This window comes from Lycorma delicatula, chromosome 3, assembly GCF_047948215.1.
Source record: "Lycorma delicatula isolate Av1 chromosome 3, ASM4794821v1, whole genome shotgun sequence".
NCBI lineage: Eukaryota > Metazoa > Arthropoda > Insecta > Hemiptera > Fulgoridae > Lycorma > Lycorma delicatula.
In genome coordinates this window covers 219,186,003-219,209,509 of record NC_134457.1, presented here as the reverse complement: position 1 = coordinate 219,209,509, position 23,507 = coordinate 219,186,003, and the positions used below count along the sequence as shown (strand labels likewise).

The 23,507-nt window shown below is 31.1% G+C and overlaps 1 protein-coding gene across 12 annotated transcripts in view; it reads right to left on the bottom strand.

Moving 5' to 3' along the window:
* LOC142322429 (glutamate receptor ionotropic, kainate 2-like) overlaps positions 1-23,507 on the bottom strand; it is a 722,458-nt gene that overhangs the window by 188,463 nt on the left and 510,488 nt on the right. For all 12 annotated transcript variants that reach the window (XM_075361507.1, XM_075361506.1, XM_075361508.1 and 9 more), the window contains exon 10: positions 4,808-5,011. In XM_075361507.1, coding sequence (XP_075217622.1) covers positions 4,808-5,011 — 204 coding nt within the window. The remainder of the gene's footprint in view (positions 1-4,807; positions 5,012-23,507) is intronic.

The window sequence follows — 23,507 nt, the reverse complement described above, 5'->3', positions numbered from 1 at the left end:
GACTTAATTGTATTATTAATTATTTACTCATCCTAAAAAAAAAAAAAAAAAAAAAAAAAAAAAAAAAATTGGCAACGTTTTCTCCAAACTCCATCCTATTAGTATAAAAATATTACCAAACGTATCACCATAACATAGATTATACTTTCATAAAAAAAAAAAACGCTTCTTATTCAGAAACAAGATACAATTCAAGGTTCATTATTATGCTATTTGGTCAAATGATATTAAAGAAAATTAAAAGGAAGAAAAATACATATAAAGCAGCACATATAATTTTTACCAGTGTAATTGTCATTTAACAAAATAAAATACCATAAAAAAAAGAAAACACTTAATATAACGATATTTTGAGAAGTTTTATTTAAAATTTGGAACAAAACTAAACATTTCCCCTTACGATAAGCTTCAGTGGATGTCTGCTGAACGGTTTACAAGTTTATCTAAATGCTGTTCGCTAATGGAATATTTTAAGTTGTTTTATAAGGAATCCTGTAGGTATCCTAGGATGATGTAATTTTCTGGAAGAAAACCAATTTTGACGTATCATAATTAAGATGGTCAATGGAAAATTTTGATCGGTAAAATTACCGAATAACAGAGGGATATAGCCGTGGTGGCCAGGTTTACCGTTAATTATTTTCTTTATTTTTAATCGCTTTATACGCCATTTTGAATTTTATAACTATAGGCCAAATTCTGGTCCTATAAGGTCCTGTTTTGTAGATGTCGAGATCTATAAAGTAAGTAGTATATTCTTGATTTGATCAAATGGAGGTACGAGCCGCTTGCGGGCCACCTGCCTATTGGTTCAGCGCTTCAGGTCTGTTGGGTGTATAAAAATAAGCTTAACCGTTGAAATGTTTACCGGGTTAAACCGGTTCACCTAAATTCTAATGAAATACTATACACAAATATAGATATCATCTTAATAAAAGGATAAAGTTATACGGTTGAAAATTATAAGAAATATTAATATTTATAAAAAAAAATAATATTTTAAAGTGTCTGTTTTCTTAAATATTTTTAACGATAAATTTATTTCTATCAATATAATTTTCTTAAATTAGAGTGATCATATACGATTAATATTTTTAATGAAGTCTATGCTTTTTAGAGATGAGCTAAACTCTCAAGATTTAAGATTTTCTTATCCCATCATCAAATAATTCATTTTTTTAAATATTAAAGTTAGTATAAAAAATACTATAATTGTAAGTAAAAGTATTCTTGGGAATTGAAGAAAAATATATACCATATCTGGTACATACATTCAAACATACGTACACGGTAAAAAATGTTAATAAATTTTTTAAGAAATTTCAGACTCGAGATCTCAAAACGTCCAGAAGTACAAACTGAAATAAAATTGGCATTTATTTTATTAAAAACCATAATTTTTCTATTTTTTGTTTGTACTAAAAAAATTCAAGTTTAAAATAAATAATACACTTCACTTATAAATTTCGATGATTTCTCATAAATTTTATGGCTTTTTTTTAAAGTCGTATATATATATATTTAGGAGGAGAAATGATTATGGAGGTAGAAGAATTTTGTTATTTGGGAAGTAGAATTACTAAAGATGGAAGAAGCAGGAGCGACATAAAATGCCGAATAGCACAAGCGAAACGAGCCTTCAGTCAGAAATATAATTTGTTTACATCAAAAATTAATTTAAATGTCACGAAAAAATTTTTGAAAGTATATGTTTGGAGTGTCGCTTTATATGGAAGTGAAGCTTGGACGATCAGAGTATTTGAGAAGAAAAGGTTAGAAGCTTTCGAAATGTGGTGCTATAGGAGAATGTTAAAAATGAGATGGATGGATAAAGTGACAAATGAAGAGGTATTGCGGCAAGTAGATGAAGAAAGAAGCATTTGAAAAAATATAGTTAAAAGAAGAGACAGACTTATAGGCCACATACTAAGGCATCCTAGAATGGTCGCTTTAATATTGAAAGGACAGGTAGAAGGGAAAAATTGTGTAGGCAGGCCATGTTTGGAATATGTAAAATAAATTGTTAGGGATTTAGGATGGTATGGGGTATACTGAAATGAAACGACTAGCACTAGATAGGGAATCTTGGAGAGCTGCATCAAACCAGTCAAATGACTGAAGACAAAAAAAAAAAAAAAATATATATATATATATTTAAAAATTATAATTAAAAATTTCTTATAAAAATGAAAAGTATTATTATTTCCCTTACGACTTACTGTAATAATGTTATTAATTATTTACTCATCATAATAGAAAAAAAAGCAAAACAATTGCAAATTTTTCTCCAAACTCCATCCTTTTGGAAGTAATAGCAATAACTTCTTAGATAAATCTTATTAAAAAATAAATAATAAAAAGCTTGAAAAAAAATTATGCACATAAAAAAAAAAATATTAATGTAAAAACCATACTTATTAGTAAAGATCTTTGCCGATAAGTTTGAAGCTAGAGATCTCGCTTAATAATCGAAAAAATTAAGGGTGAAATTATTTTATTTCCTAATCATTTTTTCTGTAAATAATTGTAATTTAATTTCATTATTCAATTTTCCTTTCAAAATTGCAAAAGGCTAAGAAAGTATTCTTTTTAATTTCTTATTTTGAATATTACTAGAATTCATGTCCATGTGAAATTCGAAATGATATTTAAAATTATATTCAATCAACAACCTAGTAAACAATGTTTTTTCATTATTATCACAAATTTCGGCGGTTTTAGACTAAATTTTTTTGTAATTGACCAATTTCCATATTTATTTGAGATAATTATAAAAAGAAATGGGTTCGGGCAGCCATATGGAGATTGTGAAGAGGCCGGAGGCCGAGTATTTGGGATGCGGTTTCGAGCCGGGTCAGTACCGAAGCGCAGCGGTGATCACAATGCACCGGTTCTAAATTTCGATCAGTTGCCCATCTTCCGCCTGCGGAAGAGGGTGCAGAACTTCGCGATGGAAGTATGGCAGCTGGAATGGGACACCACGGCTAAGGGAAAACTTGTGTAAGTTTATACAGGATCTGAGGAGATGTTTCGGTCACGCCTGGCAGCTGATGAGCTGTGCGTCTGCTAGGAGGTCCAGTCAAATGAACACCTGATATTTGACTGCCCTGTTGTTGATGGTGGGAGAGGGGCAGAGACCAGGCCACCCTGGAAATTAGAGGTCAAGGGGAAAATTAGCCACTTACAAGCGGCGAGAGTTGCATTGTCTGACCGTGTGGGAGTTCCTCAAAGCGTTTGCTTTGTTCAACCTACATCAGTAGTTTATCTAAGAGAAAAGACTCCTACCGCACTGCGTGAAGCTAACCTAGAGATATATATGGCTGACCGCAAGCCAATTAAGGCTCCAAGCGCTTTAATATGGTGGACAGGTACTTGCTGGCATTCAGCGACCTAGGCGTGGCAGTGAATTGCTGTCTAGACGAAGTAAATTTTAATTTATGGACGTCATATATATTTTTACTAGTTGACGGGGTGCGCCTACCCATTTTAGTAAATATATGACAAGTGAATTGTTGGGACACCTAAGTTGGTGGAGTATGACACCGCGCAGTCTGCTCACGCTGTTAGGTAAGTTCTAGGAGCTATTTAGGACACTGGTCGCTAAACCTTTTCGAGGCTCAGTAGCCGTTTGTGATACAGATATTCGGTCTTATGCTTCTGAGTGACCGAATGGAATGATGGTGGGAAAAATGCAAAGCAAATAATTTTTTTTTGTTGTAATTGACCAATTTCTATGTTCGTTTTATATAATTATAAAAAAAAAATGGTGTATTTCTTTTGTTTATTGAGTAAGAAGATGTGTGATATTGATATTTATATTGAAATATAGTCATTATTATTAATCGAGGATCTAGTTACGGAAAAATTAAAATAATAAAATCATACTGAATATTTTAAAAGAAAAGTAACTGTGTTATAAAATAGGTTACTTTACGTTTTTTTCATTCTTTTGAAATAAGCTATGATGTTTGAAACTCGTTGGAAAATATATATACATATATATTGCAACTATTACAAAAATAGAAATTTAAATACTCTACATAAATAAAAATTAAAATATAATAAGAATAAACATTTGAAAAGAAATATTCATTTATATAAAAAAAAAAAACAAAAAATAAAACCAACTCGTATCTCGTAGTTCTTTAGCATTTAACATAACGTAACAATATCACTAGATATGTCAAATTATCAGAAAAGTAATTAATAAATATTATTTCAGATTAAAGGAAAAGAAATTTATCAGCTGAACTGAAAAAAAAAATGTATTTTTGTGATATTTTGCAAGTGAATTTATAAACCATCAAATACAGAGCCGACCTCCTTTAGTGACCAACAACATTTTCATAATGAATGTCCGAACAAAGTGTGTTATACGTTTAATTTTTTTTTAAGGCAAAGGTTTTATTTGATTCCGTTGAAAGACATTTTAACTGATAGGAAATTCAGTAGTAAACGTAATAATTCTAATTACGTTTAATTACGAAATTAAATTCATTATTTAATTTCATCTTTGAATATTTTTGTTATTTTAATCTTTCACAGTTTTATAAATCCTTTTATTGAGGTAACTTTAATACAGATTGAACGATTTAAAAAGTTATTAGATTTTTTGAACAAAACTTTAAAATTACGAACATTTTATAGATGATTACACCGTTTAAAAGTTACTCGTACTTTCAAATTAACTGAAATTAAGTAACTAATATTAAAGTAAAGATTAAAGATATTCAAAAGGAGTATTCTAAGGAAACGTTTTAATTACAATTTTATAAAGAGTAAATGGCAGAAGTAAAGAAAAACTTACCAGAATAGTGATGACTACAAGCGTAACATTCATTGAACCGGAATCGAAAAAGGCTGCTTTATCTGATATATTAACTCCGCCGGTTGGAGTCCATTCACCAACTTTTACTAATGAATGCTGTTTAAGTTTCAGTAAGTCCAGCTTGAACTGAATTCTTCGTCCTTCTTTAAATTCTATTGGTCCACTTAACCCTTTCATTTCTACCTAATAACAAAATGAAATAAGAAAATATATAATAAATAGTCCTTGTGTATGTTTTCATTATCTAATTTAACACTTTAAATAATGAATCATTAAAGTCATAATTAGAGATTGGATTATATGCAATATAAAATGGTTGAAATATGCATGAAAAATGGTTAAATTGTGCATGAAAAGCGTCAAAATATGTAACTTTAAATAATAAAAAAATAGTAACCTTGTTTTTTATTTCATAATCAGCATACAATTAGTAAGTAGTTGAATAACATATCGATAAATAACAATTATTTAACATTTTTTTTTACTTTTGCAAACGTAAATAATCAGGTAATGTTCCAAATTTTCGGTAGTAAGATTGTGTTTTCGATCACTCAAAATATTTTTATAAGTGGAAAAGGATCGTTGCACATCCACTGAGGTAAATGGGCAATATCACCCGTCAAAGTTCACCCGTCGACCCATTAATAAAACTATCAATTTGACACAAAGGTTCAAAGCTTGGGTTATTGTTCAAAATGTTTTAAAATTTACGGGAATATCTCTGGAAATGCGGAGTTCATTTGGCGGAATTTATTCATTAACTGAATAGATTCAGTCAAAGCTAAACCTTAAGTTTCAATCTTTTTAATACTCGCAGGTGTGTGAGAAAAATGTGTGCTAATCACAACTATGTTTTTTTTTTTATACTAGAATTGTAAAAATGCTTCCTTGGACTGACAAACCGCCATAGCCTCGGCACTGTCGAATTCGTTTACTACACCTTTGATGGTCTCGAAATGTCATCGTAAAACAGTACTACTTCAATCTACGTTCCTTATCGAGTTACCACTAGTTCGAGAAGTAAAGGCACATTTGGCGTTTTTTTTTATAGGCCTTATTGCGAGCAGGTGTCTTAAGAAACACTTTCTTTGTTTATGAAATCAGTCTATTTACATTCCCAAACGTGGATCGTACTTCAGCGAATCGATGTACTCTGTGAGCAAACCACGTTACATGAATCAAATTGGAATAAAATACTTAAAGAGCCTTGATCATTTAGGGAGAGAGAAATTGATCTGAGAGAAATATAAACACTCTTTCATCTGCAGAAGATTCAGGAAATAATTTTTTAATTACATTCACAAATCTGGCGATCGTAGAATAATTCGTCTTTTCAAGGTCTTTGTAGGCCATTAGATAGGAAGAAGGCTCTAGTTTTTAATGGACCGACAATTAAATTAAATTTGCAATGTAACGGCCACAACTGTAGGTAGTTTCGTCAGCTGAAATTCAAATAATGCTATTCTTGAGTTCACTGTGTATTTCTTTCAGAACATGAAGATAAATGTTTGTATGTAATCTTTACGCAATGTTGATTCATATGGTATATTTTGATTCAAGCAATATTTTCAAAGAAAATCTTTGAAGATAGGATTTGTTAGTTTGTGAAGAGGAACATTACTTGTAGGCAATACTTCACATAAATCGATGCTAAAGTAGTTTTTTTTTGTTTACCTTTGGAAATTACTGTTACGTGCCGAAGTTATAAGTTGTTCTCGTGGGTTTCTCATTTGCAATCCTACGATAGGAAGATTTATCTTGAAAGACTGGTCTATTTGAAACTTTTTTATGCACAAAATCTTTTTCTCGCAAACTCGACAATATAAAACATTTCCGTTGTATGTAAATGTTCCAGGATAGTCAGCTATCTACTAACAGGCACTTTATTTTTCGGAAGGCATGGTATATATTAAATGTTGCTCAAATAAATAAAAAACTAAAGTAATGCAATGAGTACGTCAACAATAACTTGCGTAATTTAATTGCCTAGTGAAAGGAGTGGTGAACCCACCGGGTTGGTCTAGTGGTGAACGCGTCTTCCCAAATCAGCTGATTTGGTAGTCGAGAGTTCCAGTGTTCAAATCCTAGTAAAGTCAGTTATTTTTACACGGATTTGAATATTAGATCGTGGATACCGGTGTTCTTTGGTGGTTGGGTTTCAATTAACCACACATCTCAGGAACGGTCGAACTGAGACTGTACAAGACTACACTTCTTTTACATTCATACATATCATCCTCTGAAGTATTATCTGAACGGTAATTACCGGAGGCTAAATAGGAAAAAGAATGGAGGGGGGAGTGCTGCGGTAGGCATGCGCGACGCAGAACGGTATCGTCCGTCTTTGTCTCCCGTGAGTCTGTTTTATTTGGCCTCATAATAATATTATCCTACTAAAACCATAGATGCGCGGCTGCTAAATGTGCTCTAAAAGCCGTATGGCTAATAGGTTTGGCCGGCTGCAATGTAAGATTTCATTTATTAAGTAGGTACCCTAACGAAAAATATTTTGAATTTAGCGAAAATACGTATCATCACTAGATTTTAAGGAAAATATGCAATAACCGGTGAGAGTGGGATTAATATGCAAATGCATATAATCCGGTCTATAGTCATAATCATAAACTTGACATTCCTCTTGAATAGGCTCTTTTTCGGAAGGTAACACGGAAAGCTGATTCTTTCAATCTTTATTTGCTTTTATTATTTTTTTTTAAACTTTTACATAAAAATACGACTTCAATTTGTAAATTATAAAAATCTGTTTCCGCTAGCGGAAGAAGGAGTCAGTATTTGATTTTAAACTTTTCTCGTTATATCATAAATTTATACTTTTTTTTTATTTGTTTTATATAATAAAAATTTTACTTGAATGTTGTAAATAATAAAAAATGGTTTTTTCTAGTAAAAACAGATGAATGAGTTGGAATCTTTTTCGGTTCTTTTCAAACTAGGAAAACCGAAGAAAGCTGATCGGTTATGAACTGCAAGTGGGCAGTGCTTTTTTTTTTGTTGTGGGCAGTGTATTCAATAGTGGATGGAGGAGTCTCCATCCACTATTGAATACACTCTCCATCCACCGGAGACAAATTTTCGTCTCCGGTGAAATATTTTATTAAAATTTATCTTAATTTTTTTGTAGTTTTATCATTGCTTCAAATAAATAAAAAAAAATTAATCTATTTACTATAAAGGTTTTTCTAAATATTATTTTTATTGTATAAATCAAAATTCCACTTACCGACAATTTTCAAAATATATTTCCAAGTACTTTCGAAGCCGTTACTCCATCATCAGGGATTTCTTATAAAATGTAAATTCAAATGTATAATTACATTTAAATAAAAAAAAATTGTTACGTACATAGTTGGTCCTCAAGAAATAGAAATAATTTATACGTCTATAACACTGTAACGTCATGTTCGTAAGATGTTTACGACTGTTATCATAATAGTCGTAACTATTACTATTATCGTCGTTATTATTATCGTAATAGTTGTAAACATCTTACGAACATGACATTACAGTCTTATTGACGTACAAATTATTTTGATTTCTTGACAACTGACTATTATGAACGTAACAACTTTTAATTTAAATATAATTATACACTTGAATAAACATCTTATAAGAATTCCCTGATGGTGGAGTAACGGCTTCGAAAGTACTTGGAAATATATTTTGAAAATTGTTGGTAAATGGAACTTTGTATAATTGTATTAATACCGACGGTGCCAAATGCTTAGTAAATTATTTTTATTATTTTTTACCACCTGTGATCTTTTGAATCTGAATGTAAGTAAAAAAATCTGCTAGAAGCAAAAATGCAAGGATTATTATTTTTTAAATATAAATAGACGATTTTCATCTTTATTTTGTTTGGTAAATTACATTATGAGAAGGCAAATTCCTCCCCCCCCCCAAAGCTATTTCTTCTTACATAGGGATGATTCCCTCGAGGTATTTTACGTTAATACACTGATAAGATCTTAGGCCAGGGTTAATCCTGCGAGTAACATCAAAATTGGTTTGACTGTCCATGCGTGATTACCGGACAAGTAGATAAGCACGAGATAATGGGTTATCTCGTGCCCAATAAGAGGCTTATAATTTACAATAATTGTACGGAGGCAGCTCAGTAATTATGTTGTTATTTATTTATTTTTTAAAAAGTCAAATAAATAAATGAACTTATTCTATACAAACCAAAAGGAAACTTTAAACTTTGTAAGATTAAAAAAATTATATTTTTCGTTTACCTAAAAATTTTTGAAATTATTCAATTTATTAGTGAAATACAGAATGTTCGAACAAGACGAAGGATTTTCCAAAAATCTAAGAGTACAATAGTCTTAAGTCATTATCTAAAAAATTATGAAATTTTTGTAATAATGAGAAATTTTATTTATTTCGAAAATGGCTGTTGCTATATTTTTTATCATTAAATTCCTCTTTAATAAAACAGTTCTATACGAGAATACTTGTAATACTTGAATACCAAATTTGGTATATTTGAAAAATTAAAGTTATGGTACATCACAACTAAAAACTTCGATATTATAATGTTAAATTACTTTTTTTTAAATCTGTTGAGCCGTACCTTTTTAAAGGTACTTCCTTGCACTAAATATTGTGATCGCAAAAAATTTCGATTTTCAGATTTCAACGGAAATATCCATTTTGACTAGTTTCGGCGTAACGTCTGTACGTACGTATGTATCTCGCATAACTCAAAAACGATTAGCCGTAGGATGTTGAAATTATTGATTTAGGACTGTTGTAACATCTAGTTGTGCACCTCCTCTTTTGATTGCAATCGACTGAAAAAAAAGTGTCCAAAAAACCCCCCTCCCAAAAAAATTGGGATTTTGAACTTTTTCTTAACTGTAGTAATAATCTCTTGTCGAGAGCTTTTTAACGATAGATCATAAGTGGTACTTATTTTCATCGGTTCCAGATGTATAGCCAAATAAAATTTTAATTCATGAAATATTTGAATCTCACAAGGTGAAGGTTCATCGGTTCGAATCCGACTTCATTTTCGACATGTATTTAATTTAAATACGAGTATATTGATTTGTTAATAATTATTAACCTATGATTGTAAAATAATTTTTAGAATAAATAATAATTCTTCAATAGTAGCAATAAAAAAAAAAAATTAAAAAAAATCAGAAGTTATAAAAGAAATAAAATTTTATGTACTATTAAAAATGTGTCTATGTAATTTAATAGGCGTACAAGGAAGTCATGTGGTGTCCACGTCAGATTTGGTGGAAATCTGATTATTTAATATTAATTGAAAATTATAATTTAGAATCGTATTATTTATATGTATATGCATTTGTTTCAGTCTACTTGATAATAAATATCGCTATGTAATAAGTAACCTGTTTCGTTTTGGTTTTCATTTTGTTGATGGTTACATCATAATAATTTAAAAAACATAGTATTAAAAACAAGAGTAATAAAGGGACTTTTACTCTAGCCTAATATTTCAGGTAAGATTGTTGAATTAATAATTGTATAAATATTTGATGTTAATAAACACTAATATTTCAGCAATTGTGTAACTGTCCACTTTATTAAAGAATTGGAGGATCGCATCTCACTTTCAAATGAAATAAGTTTAAATGAAGTGCAGCAAAAAATGTGTATATGAAGTTTAATAGACGTACAAGGAAGTCATATGTTGTTCACATCAGCTTTTTTTATTTTATATTATTTTTTATAAAAAAAAATCTGATGTTGACACCACATGACTTCCTTGTACGTCTATTTAATTACATATACACATTTTTTTGCTGCACTTCATTTAAACTTATACCGGTTAAATTTTATTTAATCAGTACATAGGAATTCACTAAATGGAATATTTCAATTATTATTAACTTTTATTTATACGACACCAGAAATCTAAACGTTTGCTATTCAGCAATTCACGAAGAAACAAATAATACTGATCTAGAATAGTATATTACATAACAAGAGTTGTAAGAAGTGTTATTACTTATAAGTGAGAAAAGTAACGTATTTTCACGAGTGCGTAATATGTGTTACAAGTTGAGTTATGTACTATACTTTTTCTACGACCAGAATCACTTCCTTATAACAAAAAGAAAAAGGTGTCATTTGAAAGATACTTACATATTTATTAAATAGAAATATTTACAAATCATTCTTAATATAAAGGAAAATAATTTTTCTAGTAAAATAAATACAAATATTAAAAAAAAAAAAAATTAATTAAATTTTAACGGTAATTAATAAAATAATCTTCAACAATCGCTTTAAATTGAATAAAATTCAAAAATATGCAGTTAGTACCAACATAACGTAGTATTTTATTGTTCGGTCAAATAATTAAATAAAATTATTATTTTTTAATAGATATAAAATTTTTAGAAGATTTTGCTGACAAAATCTAAAAATAATACGATTCTAAATTATAATTTTCAACCAATATTAAATAATCAGATATAATATACATGTCTGTTACCAACATAACATTCAATTATTCTAAATGTCGATTGCACTCAAAAAGGGAGGTGCACAACTAGATGTTAAAACAGTTCTAAATACAAACTTTCAATATTCTACTGCTAATATATTTAGAGAATGTGTAAAAGGTAAAACAAGATAGGCTTTGGAAATAAGACTATTCTAATATACTAAGATCATGCTTAATATTTAAAAAATCTGATGTGGACACCACATGATTCCTTGTACGCCTATTAAAATTCATATATACATTTATTTTTTAAACGAAAAGTACATAAAATTTTATTTCATTAAAAAGTTCTGATATATTTTCTTGTTTTTTAAAAATATTTTTATTGTTATTATTTATCGGAAAATTTTTTTACAATCAGATGTAAATAATTATTAATAAATCAATGTATTTAATTTAGAAAAAATAGTTAAAAAAAGGAGATGAAGTATGATTCCAACCGATGTGTATTCCCCGTGTAAGAACCAAATATTTCATCAATTAAAATTTTATTGGGCTATAACTCTGGAACCGATGAAAATAAGTAACACTTATGATATATCTTTGAAAAGGTCTCAATGAGGGCTTATTACTGCAGTTAAGAAAATATCCAAAATTCAATTTTTTTTGGGGGGAATTTGGGCAGTTTTAAACACTTTTGGTTCAGTCGATTGCAATCAAAAGGGTAGGTGCACAACTAGTTGTTACAACAGTCCTAAATAAAAAATTTCAATATTCTATGATTAATCGTTTTTGAGTTTTGAGAAATACATACGCACAGACGTCACGCCGAAACTAACGTCTGTAAATCGAAATTTTTCACGATTACAATACTTCCTTTACTTCGTACAAGGAGTAAAAAATTATTTATTTATTTTATAAAAATATACATTCCTACTGTTATTTTGCGGTTGACGTGTTTCTTGATTATTTCAACAGAATGTTTTGTCGATTAAAGTTTTAGTAACGTTATCGATTCTATAACCATGAATATATTATAACTCAGGAAAAGAATCTGCTATAGCATTATTTATGGTTTATCTTGGAAAGTAACCGTGTACTCGCATAGTGTACCGTATCAAATCGGTAATAATTTATTTGAATTTTATAGATTCTTTTATTGAGATAACTTTAATAAAGATTGAATTATTAAAAATGTTATTCGGTTTTTTGACAAACCTTTAAAATTGCAAATATTTTACGGATGATAATACCATTTAAAAATTACTCGTTGTTTCTTAATGTGTTTTTATAATATTCAGTTAATTTTGAAATAGTATTATCTGTCAGGATACCTAAAGATTTTTCACAAATTACGATTTGTGTAACAGTTTTTCACAACCTTCTACGTCTAGTCGCAAGCTTGTCCTGCCACATTATTAATGCACTCTTTCATTTCAGTATTATAGTGAGAACGGACTTACACATGCTGATATGAAATATTAGGTTCCGTTAAGTACAGTAGAACTAATATAAAAACCACATAGACAGATCATAAACTTATGTTATCAGGTGCAGAGAGGTTTCGTGCGGTAACTGACTTTTTGACACGGATACTCCAGCAGAAAGCCAGGGAGGATGGGTGTCGAGGGGTTGAGGATAGCACAAACGAACGGTAGCCCCTGTGGAGCTACCGTTCGTTTGTGCTTGCACGGATGGGCAGCAGTGATGAGGCATTGGGACTCTCTCATCCCTTTGCGAAAAAGACCTAGACCTGATGTGAGTGCCCTGTACAGAGTGCTCTAACTGGAAACATTGGCGTCAAGACCGAGTCCCGGCTTCTGGGGTCGAGTCCAGGAACGACATAGTCGGGCTTGATATATCCGCCCTACGGGTTAGAGGCAGGCAATGAAAATATTTAACCGGCGGGTTGACTTGTCGGTCTAGACTTATGACTGGCGGACGGGGAGGCCCGTTTGAGTAGACAACCCCCTGGGTTGTGATTTGCTTTGTTGTGGATCCGGCTCGGGGAGTACGGTGAAAAAAAAAAAAAAAAACAAAAACAAAAAATAATAACTACGCTAAACAATTTCTTTTGCATCAGCAGCAAGTTTATATATATATATATATATATATATATATATAAAAATACACATTTTTTCTTGTCTTCGAAGGGAATGAATATTTACACGCAATATAGCTACTTAAAAATTTTCTCGTAATTTTACTGGCAAATATTTCGATCTCTAATTTTAGTAATTTACTTTTCGAATAGTTCACATCAAAAACTTGTCAATTGGAATAAAATTCATGTAATCCAAATTTTACAATTGTTGCTTCTGGTCGGAATGTCGAATTTATCCTTCTATGTAGAAATTGTAATAAAAATGAAACAAAATTTTCCTTCTTGTATTACATCTATTTTTATTAATGATTAAAATGAAAACGGTCTTTAATATGAGACAATTATGTAGTCTAGTTTATATTAAAGTATCAAGTTTAGCGGTAAATATGAAAAAAAAATTCGTTTTATATCGATAAATAATGATAAAAATGCAAGTTTAGAAAATATTATAATAAATGAAAGCGAAAATGCATCTCAAATGAATATTAAGTGGAATATACTTGGAAGGTAAGTTATGTACTGGGAATATACTAGAACTAAGAAGCCACCAAATTTCTCCCTCTTACTCTAAAAAAAAAACTTGAAAAAAATGGACATAAAATTAAATTAAAAAAAAAAAAACACAAATAATAAAAATTAATATATCGGAACTGAATATATCTATAATTTAATTGTTTACGTTATTTTAGGCTAACAGACGTGAACAATCTTCAGATACCTCAACAACGAGCAACTAAAAGACGCTGTTCGGTCAGCGTTTGAAATTATCACCCCTTAAAAAAAAAAAAACACAAATAATAAAAATTAATATAGCGGAACTGAATATATCTATAATTTAATTGTTTACGTTATTTTAGGCTAACAGACGTGAACAATCTTCAGATACCTCAACAACGAGCAACTAAAAGACGCTGTTCGGTCAGCGTTTGAAATTATCACCCCTGATATGCTTTTACCGATGAACACTCGGTCATGGAGACGAATACAGCTGTGGTTTGAACATGGTGGAATCGATACAGACGTTTTAGAAGGTAAGCTGAACCTATCCGAATAACTTCATAACTAGCGTAAAGGGACTTCCAGCCCACTCCGTATATAAATAGAATTTTCGGCTGATCAATATATTCTAATGCGTATATTCATTACGCGAATGCGACCCGTAAAACTCCTTTTCTCAAAGCACACAATCTTATTGAACAAATTTATCTATAGAATCGGATTTGTAATAGCTTGATTTTTTCGTTACTGTGGGGGATAAATCTAAATGAAGTAGGATCTATTTAAGTTATATCCATGACTTTGTTTTAAGTTATATCTGAAAACTTCGGATTAATTTGTAAATATTAATTTTTATTTTCCTAATAAGTACGTAGCAATCTGTTCAAATAGTGAAAAATAAACAGCCACGTCCCAATGAGATGAGGATGTTACAGTATACAGATTCAGGCCGACTATTTCTGAGAGGTCTGGTTAATTGAACCCTAACCACTAAAGTTCACCGGTATCCACTGTCTAGTATTCAAATCCGTATAAAAGCAATCAGGTTTCGAACTTCAGAACGTTCAACTTTGAAAATCATTTCACAGTAATTAACTCGTCGACGCAAACAACTGATTTGTGACGATAAGTTAACCGCTAGGTGAGCTATTTATGAATTTAAAATTTAATTTTGTTTAAAGAAAAAAATAAACTTAATAAAGTGAAAAATTCATGTAATATTATTTAAGAGTTTGCAATTAACTTATAACTTTGCCGACAAGGTAAATCTTAAATCTTCAGTTACATTGTCTTCCCTGAAGTCGTTTATAATCAATCAATTCTAGTTTGAAATCAAATAAAACTTTATTCTGAAATGTGTACCATAAAACTTGGAAAACGTAGGATAGAGGGCAGACAAAACAATGAATTAAGGAGCTGCGATATCTGTTTTAATCTAGGAATGTAATGTACTTCATGAAGTACTTATTAGTTTTTTTTTTTTAATTTATCGGCATTTAACAGATCAAAGAAGTAATTTAAAAATAATTTTGAAACGAATTATAAAAGAGTGAAGTGCAAGTTTGATTAAATATTTGTATTTTTAATTAAAATACATATATTTTCTTATAAATAAATTGTACTTTACCTTCCTTAACAGATAAATAAAATCAAAATAATCGTAAAAATGTGTAAATTATTTATAATCAAATGAAACTGATAACTTAATATAACCCAGGAATATAAATGGGAAAGTATTTATTTGTTGATTCCCTCATTACTAACTCTCATTTTTAGGATTGCTAAATATAATAAATTTGGAATAGAAGTGAAATTTATATCAAGGAACAGTTTAAAAGTAACCAACAGTTATTTTCTACTATTTCGCATCAACAATTAAAGTCACTAGCGACTATCAGTGTAAAGTGTAAATACCGGTAAATGTGTAATCTTGAACAAACTCAGGCCGGCCCTTCCTGAGTCGTGTGGTTATTTGAAACCCAGCCACCAAAGAACACCGATATCCACGATCTAATATTCAAATCCTAATAAAAGTTACTTTTATTAGGATATTTGAACCTGAGGACTCTCGACTTCGAAATCAGTTAGTTTACGACGACGAATTTACCACGAGACTATCCGGTGGGTTAACAATTATTTTAATTTAAGAAATTACAATACATACATTAAAAAGGGTCCCGATAAGTCGGAGAGTTGAACATTTTTATTTTGCTGGATTGTTACCGTAGGAAGTAAGTTTGGTAACTTATTTCATGCTTTTGAAGCGACTTTTTCTGATTTCTTAAAAGAAAGAAAAGAGAAGCAATCATTATTTTTTTAAACCAACCTAATCTTACTTAATTCGTCTGGAATACTTTTTCCAACAATTCGTGTAATAATAATATTTACTCAAACTTTTACATTTTCCCTTAAAACCAAACATATGAGGGCTATATGGAATTCCCAAATATCCGTACGTCTTCTAAAGCTATTCTCATGGAACAGCTCAGAACACCATCAGAGTAAATTTATAAAAGAAAAATTGATATGTAATAATTTTAATTATTGAAATTTTCTAAATTTATTCAATAGGCACGTACGCTCTAAACTTATTTGAGTGATTACAATCAATTAAGTTCCCACTCTAGTTTCATTTTGTCGTAGAAAGATTGTTTCCATTTTGATGTGAAAGATGTAGGCGATTCCAAAGCTGTAATCGCCTATATATAAGAAATACTGAATAGTATATAAGCAAAACCGAATAGTTTTGCAGAATTGAAAGAAACAGACGTCAAAGTAAAGAATAAATTTTACGGCTATTTAAATCGGTTAAAAAGATCTGACACGTATTCTACGATGTCCCATAACGTCAAATAATTTACGTCAAGTTAGATAAAAATGTTTAAGAATCGATAAATTTTTGAATGATTTTTTAATCAATGTAATTATGACTGATTTTCTTTTCTTGTACTACTTTAACCAGCAAACACAAATATAATTTCTTTAAATTACAAGAGAAAGCTTACAGATTTTTCTTTATGAAATCTCATCATCTTTAAGGAGTTTCTATTCTTGCCGATTCTAAGAAAGGAATGAATTAATAAATTATTTTATATTATCTGTCCTAGGCTTTCTTTGGTTGTGATGTAAGTAACGTACGTAAAGTATAAGCTCAGATACAGTCTGTAGGAAACAGAGGGATATGTTAATTATTCTTGGGAATGGCTATGCTATTTTCTTAAGTGATCTATGTCTTATTTCAGATTGTCTGTAACCGTCAAGTATCAAACCTACGTATAAATAATAATAATTGTTTTAGATAATTATAGATTATTTAAATAAATGGAAATTAGTCTTATTTATTTAAGATTAAAATAAATTATTATTAAATTTACGCTTAAAATTATTTTCTTTGTTTGTATTCAAATTATTGTTTGTAAATAAATTAAAAAATCAGGAATAGTTCAAAATTGAGATAAATTGTATTTAGAAAGCAACGTCGTATTTGATATTGCAGTGTGACAGTAAGAAAGTAACTCATACAGAATCTAAATTGATTAGAGTAATTGTCATGAAACTGCAACCAAATATTTTTCACGAAAAATATTCTACTACTATATAGATATACTTAATGTAAAAGGTTTCAATGTAGCGACATTATAAAAACTAATCTTCCTAGAGTTTTTTCCAGTATTGCTAATATAAAATTTTACTTATACAATGTAAACATCATTCCTGTTAAATACAGACATTTGCACTCAACGCTAAACCCAAATCTCATGTTTATACTCATATTATTACTCTTATTGTTCTTTACTTGGCGCCAGTCGATGTAAATGGTTGTAATTATCGTTCATACACCATCATCAACTTTAGCAGTTGATTCGAAGCAGAATTTAGTTAAATATTCAGTAAAAAAATTCTTAGCAAGTAGTTTTTCCAAATTATACTCAATTTTTCAACCGAAAATTCTATTATACTTTAATATTTTTTTACATTCTATTCTATGCGTATATATTATTATTTTTATTATCTTGGTAAATTTATTCTGTTTATCTTCTTACATTTCATTAAATAATCCTATTCTACCTCAATTATTTACAAACATATTTGTATTATTTTTTATTATCTAATTACAAAAAAAAAATACTATTCCTTAAATATTACATTATAAAAGAAGATTTTTGTTTTTTTATTATGAAATTTTATGTCCAACCATTTTCTAATACACTCCAGAAAAGATGCGAAAAAATCAGCCACTATAATTTATGAGAGTCTTTACAGATGTGTGCCCTTATCCCTGTTGCTGATGGTGGGTATAAGTATTACCAAATTCTCATACCTAAAAGAACTTCACACAAAAGAAGAGTTGCAATATGACCAGGAAGTACGAGACTACTGTCACGGCTGACATCAATTACTACGATGGTATTGCAGTAACTACTAAGAAGTAGCCGATCGGATGACTCGCTATTTGAGCCAAACGTGTGCGGTGGCTCAAGCCACGGTCAAGAATTATCGGTATTCTGACCAATACTGTGTATCAACTGCCCCAATCAGGAATTTTCTATCACTAAGGTCCGTTTTTGAGGTTCGTTTTTAAGGGCAACGGGTGCCCAGTTGCTCACCAACCGTGTTAATTTGAAACAATTCAATTCCGTCTGACAGCTGATGAGCTGTGCATCTGCGGGGAAGTCCAGTCAAATCAAAACCAGATGTTTGACTGCCCTGCTTTTGGGCAGTCAAACGTCAGGTGTTGATTGGCCCGGTCTCTTGCCTCCCCCGACCCCAGGGGGAGGCCAGAGACCGGGCCACCTTGGAACTTAAAGGTCAAGGGGAAAATTGTCCACTCACAAGCGGCGAGTGAATGTGGCGAGAGCCGCATTGTCGGACCGAGTGGAAGTCCCTTGATGCGGTTAATTTGTTCAACCGCATTTTTTTTTTGTCTTTGAAACCCCATTTTTTCCAACCTTCTGAGCCAATGGTTGGTGATATCAAAAAACTTGGATAAATTTTAGGCTCTTATCCAAAAAAATAGTAGAAACTTCAAACGAATTCGATATTTTACTTAATAAGAAAGTTATAGTGATTATTTTTCTCGAAAAAGCCCTCCCACTTCCACCTCCATGGTCCGATTTTGCCCATTAACAAACTCGACCGAGATTTTGGGTCGTTATATTTTATGTATCAATTTGAAAATAATTGGCGCAAAATTACGGCAGTTATTGTGTTCACAAGAAAGTGAAATATATATATATAAACCTTGAACTGACGGTGGTTTTGGGGTGTTTTTTTCCTGTTTAGCCTCCGGTAACTACCGTTTAGATAATAATTCAGAGGAAGAATAAGGATGATATGTATGAGTGTAAATGAAGTGTAGTTTTGTACATTCTCAGTTCGACCATTTCTGAGATGTGTGGTTAATTGAAACCCAACCATCAAAGAATACCGGTATCCACGATCTAGTATTCAAGTCCGTGTAAAAATAGCTGGCTTTACTAGGACTTGAACGCTGGAACTCTCGACTTCCAAATCAGCTGATTTGGGAAGACGCGTTCACCACTAGAACAACCCGGTGGGTTGGTTTTGGGGTCTAGGGGATGTGAAATGCACAGATATATCGAAATTTTCCGGAAGTCATGGTACCCATTACAATAGGTAACTTTCTAATGAAATCTACCTAATTTGACACTTACGGCAGTACAAAAACTATCGTCAATTGGAATTGTTCTCGTACCATCGAACGGTAATTCTCTATCCGACACGTATATTACTGCAATGGTTTTATATATTATCGTTTCGTATGAACGATTTTTAAACTTATAATGCAGAATTCATTAAGGTAATAGCTTTTGATACAGATACATTGGTTGGTATCATCTTCGTAACGAATGATATTATTAACCGTTAGAAAACGTGATCGATTCTATTTATAAATAAATTTTTTTGTAGATTTTTAGGTGAATTTTTCTCAATTAAAGGAACCATTTTAGATTTTTTCTTTTTGTACACTACGTTTTCTTCTATGGATGTAAGTGAATCATCTTTTTCCATAAAATCAAGCTACTCATTGTTAAATATACAGAATTATACGTATAATAATTTATTTTATTCAATTTACCAGATCCAGAGATTAAAGTATAAAAGATTAGAAGAAGAAATAAAAAGAATAAACAGAAGTTATGAATTTGGATTAAAGCCGTGGGCTTATAAATACCGATAGCTGTAACGGATATCGCATTTATTCTTTGTGGTGCCGTTCCTTTTGTACACTTCTATTATGTATATCATCAGTACAGATAGACAGATACTCAGTCAACCAGTCGGAGTGCAATTAGAAAGAATGCTGAAACATCTTAAATCGATCCCCGCCTCTTCAATCTTTTTTATTCTCTCTTTCATCTCAAACCTCCTATTCTTTTCCTAGAAAATTGCTTTCCTTTGTGTCTACAGATTACGTACAAATATTGCATGGATATAAAATATTTCAGGGATTTACAACCGAATATGTCCTGGAAAATATCTTTTAAGTGAAGAACCAAACATCGTTTCATAGCTATGTAAGAATTATTTTTTCTTGCATCACATATATACTTTTTTTATTTTTATAAAAATGTTTTGTTCTATTAATACTATTTTAATATTTATAAAATTCGCAGTAATTTTAATACGATTGTTTTAAAAATATGTAATACAGGCTTTTTGTGATAAATCGATGTAAAAAAGGTCACTGTTTTCTTAAAAACACCGATTCATAAATGGAAAATTATCTAAATAAATAATAAGTTATTTTTTTATACAAAATTCAGATCGTACCTTCGTGTGGGTATATATGTATTGATATTTGCTTAAATGCTAGGAACAGTCAGGCCGATCTGAACGATTAATTTACTGCAGTATAACATATATAAACTGAAATTTATTCTAATATTATATTTATACAATTTGAGTATATTTTTTGTTCGGTATCAGCAAATTAACAGAAATTGTTACGGTTTCACATTTTTTGTAGTTAGGAAAAGACGTAATTTTTCGAAATGAATTTAACGTAGCGTAATATCATCGATAAAAAAATGATACGAACCTCAAAAAAAACAAAAAACAAAACACATCCAACTGCTTATACTTTACTTAACAGACTTCAGTATTATTTTTTAACAGTGAAACGTTTTTCTTGTTTTATAGTAAATAAAATACTTCTGTAGATTCTACAAGGAAAATCTATCAAGAAAAATTATTTCTAAATCTAAGGTGTATGTTTATCAAGAAACCGACACGTCGATGATGTACGTGGTGGAGTAGTAGCGTCGCGGCCTTTCATCTGGAGACCCCGGGATCGATCAAGCTTGGCATTTTTCATACAATAAAAATTTACTTTTTCACATTTCCACGTTCAAGATAAATTGTAAGCTTCTGTCAAATAAAATATGTCAAAAAGAAAAAAAATTGGGTAATTTAGTTAATTACTTTCTACTACGTCACTTTCTCGCAGTAATATTTGAGATACCGACGAAACTACGTTCATTTAGACAAAACGTTTATGGTTTCTGAAAGTAAAATTTTGTGGTAGTGTGGGTTTTCTTTTAGTTATGTTTTTACTGAAGTTGGCAATATGTTATTAAGATAGCTATTAAATGTAAAGTTTTTCTTGACTTTTTATTAGATATGGTGTAACTTAAAATATTGCACGAGCTCAATAATTTAAAACATTTAAAATCGTGTAAATCATTTAAAATTATATAAATGTTTTATTTTCAATTTTGTACAAAGCTGTTATTTTATTGTAGCTGAGTTTAATAGATGTTTTTACATATGTGATAATTGTGAGAATTATTTTACGAGATTATTGAGGACTTCGTTGAAGATTTGGGAGGAAAAAAAACTTTTTTGTTAGGTATATTTATTTATACGTCATTTATTCTCTCTTTTTACCATTTTTGTCGAGCTAATCTAAGCCACAGAACAATGGAAACATGACGATAGTAATGAGATATCGTCTTGCGACCAAACGTGCTGTATGGTATCACGACGTACTACGACTTTATGAACTACTAGAGACGGTTGTAGCTAGGGGCGACTATAACGTACGACTAATCGGTGCCAAACAACTTCATATTATCTTAAAGCCTCTTGTACTCAGAATGCTGCATGAGACCTGAGGATAGAACATCCTCAGCAGGGCTGAACGCAGTTGAAAAGACTGCTGAAGACCATTAGAAATGAGATGTTCAAAGCCAATGTTGTGAGTCCTTCCCTCTTGGACAGAGATGGATGCACTTTGATGAAAGCCGCGAGGAGTATTCAGAGATTTACGCCATCACTCCCACCATTGAAAGCGTCTAATGGGTCGTGAGTCAGGAACGATAGAAATAAAATCGACCTATTTGCCGCACATCTTAGCAAAATATTTCTCCCACTCGACGAAGGGAGTCCTTATGATAAATAACTGACTTCTTGTACATCTCAACGTCTTAAAGCCTTCCGATTGGGCCCATTTCAACGAGGGAGGTTCTACTGGTAGTCAAACAAGGGGAACGGACAAAGAAAGCTCCAGGTTTTGACTTTGTGGCTCTTAAAATGCTAGTTCTTTCGTTCAAGGCCAACTAGTATATTGCACACTTTTTAATGGCATCCTAAGAACATCGTACTACCCATTAGATAGAATGGAAGGTTTCTCAAGTAGTGATTCCAAAATCAGGTAAATGTACGTACGACATACCTTCCTGCGGACCAATAAGTCTTTTACAGATTCTTTCGAAGTTATTTGGGAAACTGATTCTTCGAATACTGTGGCTAAGTAGAATACTGTGGTTGTAGTTACTCTAGATCGTCAATTTGGATTCAGAAGTGGACATTTTGCCACTGAACAAACACATATGGCTGTCAACGTTATCACGAAATGCCTAAAAGAGAAGAGGTTTTCTTTGATGTTCAGCAGGCCTTTGATAAGGTTTGGCTCCCTGGTCTGCTTCATAAGCTGAAATGCAGTCTTTCTTAACCCTGATACTTGGTTTCTGACTCTACCTCAACAAGTGTATTTCCCAGATCAAATGCAACGATGAGTTTTCTGGATTTCATGATATTAGATCAGGGATTCCTCTTGCTCCATCTTACGACCAGTCCTGTATTCAATTTTTACAGTGGACTTTCGGCTGCGGAACACGTTACCATCGCCTCGTTTGCTGACGATACAACAATCCTGATTGTTGAAGAAGACCTACAATTAGTCTTAGCAGAGCTCCAATCGGTATTACACTTGATCGGCGTATGATTAACAAAATGGAGAATGTAGGTGAATCAGAGTAAGTCAACACAAATTACGTTTGCGATGAGAAGACGTGACTGTCCCCGGGTTCACCTAGACGGCATTTTAAACCCATAATCCGACCGCGTATGGTATCTCGGGCTCAATTTTGATCTTCGTTTGACGAAGAAGTACCACGTGATAGATAAAAGGAAAGAGGTACGCAAGATGTACGACATTTTATTGGTTGTTGTCGCTGTCCAACAAACTTTTAATATAAAAAGTGATTCTAAAACCATCTGATCGTGTGGCGTAGAGTTATGGGGTACGACGAGAAAGATTAACATTAAGATTATACAACATTTTCAGAATAAATTGGCCAGTTCCATTGCCAGGCATCGTA